We start from the raw sequence: 4,025 nt of genomic DNA, 5'->3' as shown, positions 1-4,025 counted from the left end.
AAAGTGACAGCTACGGTAAGGGAAGAGATGCCATCTGGCTTGCTCGAGTGTTGGTGGTCTTTGCCTCCTTGTTTGAGGCTTTGGGCTAGAACATGACGTCTCTTGAGACTGGCTTGGTATCACCTGCTGTGACCAGCTGCGATTTTTGGGGGTATTTTGGGTCTTTGCCACTGAGCCATGCTTTGCGTTGGAGATGCCGGGGATAGAACCTGGGACCTTCGGCATGCAGTGCAGGCGCTCTCCCGCTGAGCCACAGGGCCTTTGTTCCTTCTTTATTAGAGGAAGAGGCCAAATCCTAAACAACTTGAGCACCTTGCCTGTGAGGCAAGGCCGAAGAGGCCAGGACTTTTCCGTTTAGAAAAGAGACGACTAAGGGGGGATGTTATAGAGGTTTATAAAATCGTGCAGTGGAGAGAGCTGACAAAGAGAACTTTCTCTCCCTCTCCCAAAATACTAGAGGGCATCCAATGAAGCTGATGGGCAGTAGGATAGACAAAAGGAAATACTACTTTATACAGAGAGTGATTGAAATGTGGAATTTGCTACCAGAGGATGCAGTGATGGCCACAGGAATAAACAGCTTTAAAGGGGGATTAGATAGGATTCATGGAGGATAAGTGTCAGTGGCTCCTAGCCATGTTGACTAAGGGGAGCCTCCACATTCAGAGGCACTAATCCTCTGAATCCTGGAGCCAAGAGGCAACATCTGGGGTAGGCCTCAACGTCTATGCTCTGTTGCTGGCCCTCCAGAGGAACTGGTTGGCCACTGTGTGAGACAGGAGGCTGGACTAGATGGAACCCTAGTCTGATCCAGCAGGGCTCTTCTTCTGTTTCTTATGAGTAAATGAATACAGCTGTACCCTTCTGCCCCTATTGATCAACCAATCAAAGTTTGAGGTGGTTTCTTGCCCCCGTGAAGCAGATCTCAAGGGCTGCGGCTTTGCTCGAGAGAGGCGTTTCCTCCACCACTCTGTGCCTTCTTGACTTCGATGTTTTCCTTCCTAGGACAGCTGGGACTCTGTTTGGGGAAGGATTTCGTGCCTTTGTGACCGACTGGGACAAAGTGACAGCCACGGTAAGGGAAGAGATGCCATCTGGCTTGCTCGAGTGTTGGCGGTCTTTACCTCCTTGTTTGAGGCTTTGGGCTAGAACGTGACGTCTCTTGAGACTGGCTTGGTATCGCCTGCTGTGACCAGCTGCGATTTTTTGGGGTATTTTGGGTCTTTGCCACTGAGCCATCAAAGTTTGAGGTGGTTTCTTGCCCCCGTGAAGCAGATCTCAAGGGCTGCGGCTTTGCTCGAGAGAGGCGTTTTCTCCACCACTCTGTGCCTTCTTGACTTCGATGTTTTCCTTCCTAGGACAGCTGGGACTCTGTTTGGGGAAGGATTTCGTGCCTTTGTGACCGACTGGGACAAAGTGACAGCCACGGTAAGGGAAGAGATGCCATCTGGCTTGCTCGAGTGTTGGCGGTCTTTACCTCCTTGTTTGAGGCTTTGGGCTAGAACGTGACGTCTCTTGAGACTGGCTTGGTATCGCCTGCTGTGACCAGCTGCGATTTTTTGGGGTATTTTGGGTCTTTGCCACTGAGCCCTGATCACCTGCCTTCGAAGCTATATGGATTTCCTTTCCACCAAGGGAGACCATCAATCCATTTAGTTCTGCATTGTCTAATCCAGGGGTCTCCGACGTGGTGTCTTCTTCTTCTTTTTTAAAAAGTGGGTGGGGCTGGGAGAGACTATTGGCCATTGGAGATTGGATTGATTGTACAGATTTTTTTAAAATGCTGCTTTGGTAGCAGATGCCACCACGATACAAGGGTAGGAATTTGGGGGGGGGGATCCATGAAAATAACTAAACTGTGAATATATAACTAGAAATTTATTATATAAATGTACTGTTAATTCAAATCACGTAAAGCAAACTCTCAAGTGCACCCACCGGTGTCACCTATGTGCTAATTGAAGAACTATATCCATAACTGATATTCTAGAAACTCTCATCAGGTCACTGAACAATATATCTTATGAACATTTAGTCATTATGTAATGAAACAAAAAGGTCCCAGTACATAGAATAACAAACATGCATGTGTTTTTTAATCATCTTTATTAATTTTAAATTAATGTATAATACAGCGTAATACAGTGCATCCATCTGCAAGAATGTCATCTAAATGGAAAAAGTTGAAAACTACAAGGTTAACCACTTCAGATAAAGAAGTAGTAGACCGATTAGGGCTCATTAACTGGTGAATACTTCGCTTCACAGTTCAGTTTTCAGCGCTCCGTAGAGTGTTTGTTCAGACTTCAGCCTGTGGTAGCCTTCCGTCTGTAGCTTTAAGTTTCACCTGCTTTGAGCTTCAGCTTAGCTTTACGAACTTGCCGGCTTCCCTATTCATTTCACATTTGCTTCCTCAGGGGTAGAATACATATTCCTCCTCTTATATCCGTGTTTCTCTTTTGCTTTTTGTGTGCCACAGTACAAGGATTGTCACGGTATGGCTGAAGGTAAACTGTGGCAGCCATTTTGTGACTGGTTCTGTTTTCCGTGGCGGCCATTTTGTGGCCACCCTTTGTTGCTGTGCCCGCCATGCCATGTCAGGATCCCAAAGGTGCCCACAGGCTCAGAATGGTTGAGATCTACCAGGACTGGCGGTCAGGCAGGGAACAATCTCTCCCTGGCGACCCAGTGTCTTTTGAATGGAGACACCAGGCCTTAAACCTAGACACAAAGCTTGCTTTTTATTGCCGAGCTGTACCCCCTTTCTTTTAGGAACATCTCAAACTGCCTCATTACTGTATCGCACCAACTGGTCGGTTTAGCTGGCTCTCATCTGCTCCAAATGTCAAAGACTTTTTTCCCCTTTATACGAAGCTGCCTTATACTGAATCAGCTTTGGTCCTCCTGGTCGGTATTGTACGCTCAGACTGGCAGCCGCTCTCCAGGGTCTCAGGCGGAGGTCTTTCACATCACCTACGGCCTCGTCCTTTTAACTGGAGACGTCCAATCCTCTGGTGACGCAGCTTCGGGGGGTGGAGTTCCCCCCGGGGCCCGATTCCGCCGCGGCGGAAATTGGGCCTCCAAAGCGGGGGTTTCCCCGCCCCACTTGGCAGCCCTAGGTAGTTCTCATGTTATATTAATGCATGCACAATTGAATGTGAGACACAAACCTCAGGCACTGGTCCCTGGTTTCCGGGGCAGAGGGAATGTGGCACATTGGCTATTTCTTATAAACAGATGTACTTGCCTGCCATTTAACATGTGACTAGGGTTCTGGTTAAAGGAAAAAAAATAGGGGAAAGGAGATATTAACCAGCTTGAATCTATGATAGTTTATAGAATCCTGGGAGATTGGGGTGGTGGTGGTGGTGGTCCTAAAATGTTCCCTTTTCTGCTCCAAATGTCAAAGACCAGGAGATGGATTAGACGTGGGACCTCCTGCATGCCAAGCAGATGCTCTTCCACTGAGCCACACCCTGTCCCCTCTTCAATATTTGATGCTGGGCTTGAGCTGGCCACCTTCTGCTCACAAAGCATGGCTGCTCTGCCTTATCGAGCTGTATCCCCTCCCTCAGCTGATAGGCACTTGTTATAAGCCCTTTCATTTGTAATGCGTGGCAGTCCCCTACAGCTTTCGCTGTCTGTCTTTGGAGAGGGGAGGTCCCGTTTATTTATATATCTATTATTTGTATTTATAACCCACCCGTCCCACGAGCAGGCTCAGCGTGGGTAACATCCGACGTTCCCTCTAAGCTGTGGAGCCCTGTGAGCAAAAATTCTGCTTTGTGAGCTACCGGCATTAAAGTTGTGAGCGAGCGACTGGGCTGCTGCATCAATTAATCTGCTCCGGAGCCCTCCCTCCCTGAGCAAAGACGAAAATGTGTGAGCCGGAGGCTAAGAAACGGAGAGCTAACTCATACTAACTCGGCTTAGAGGGAACACTGGTAGCATCATAAAACGTACAATAAAGATTAAACAATTTTAAAATTAAAACATTAAGACACAGTTACACTTCTAACAAATCA

At 47.7% G+C, this 4,025-nt stretch overlaps 1 protein-coding gene across 1 annotated transcript in view; it reads left to right on the top strand.

Annotated features, from left to right (window-relative positions):
- The window catches only part of ATAD3A (ATPase family, AAA domain containing 3A), a 59,823-nt gene that overhangs the window by 11,783 nt on the left and 44,015 nt on the right, over positions 1 to 4,025 (top strand). Inside the window, exon 7 of the mRNA XM_015406192.1 lies at positions 1,006 to 1,075. Coding sequence (XP_015261678.1) covers positions 1,006 to 1,075 — 70 coding nt within the window. The remainder of the gene's footprint in view (positions 1 to 1,005; positions 1,076 to 4,025) is intronic.

The sequence above is a fragment of the Gekko japonicus genome, unplaced genomic scaffold (genome assembly GCF_001447785.1).
Source record: "Gekko japonicus isolate JY-2015 unplaced genomic scaffold, Gekko_japonicus_V1.1 scaffold1133, whole genome shotgun sequence".
Classification (NCBI taxonomy): Eukaryota; Metazoa; Chordata; class Lepidosauria; order Squamata; family Gekkonidae; genus Gekko; species Gekko japonicus.
Note: the sequence above shows the minus strand (reverse complement) of the source record. Positions and strands in the feature narration are given on the sequence as shown.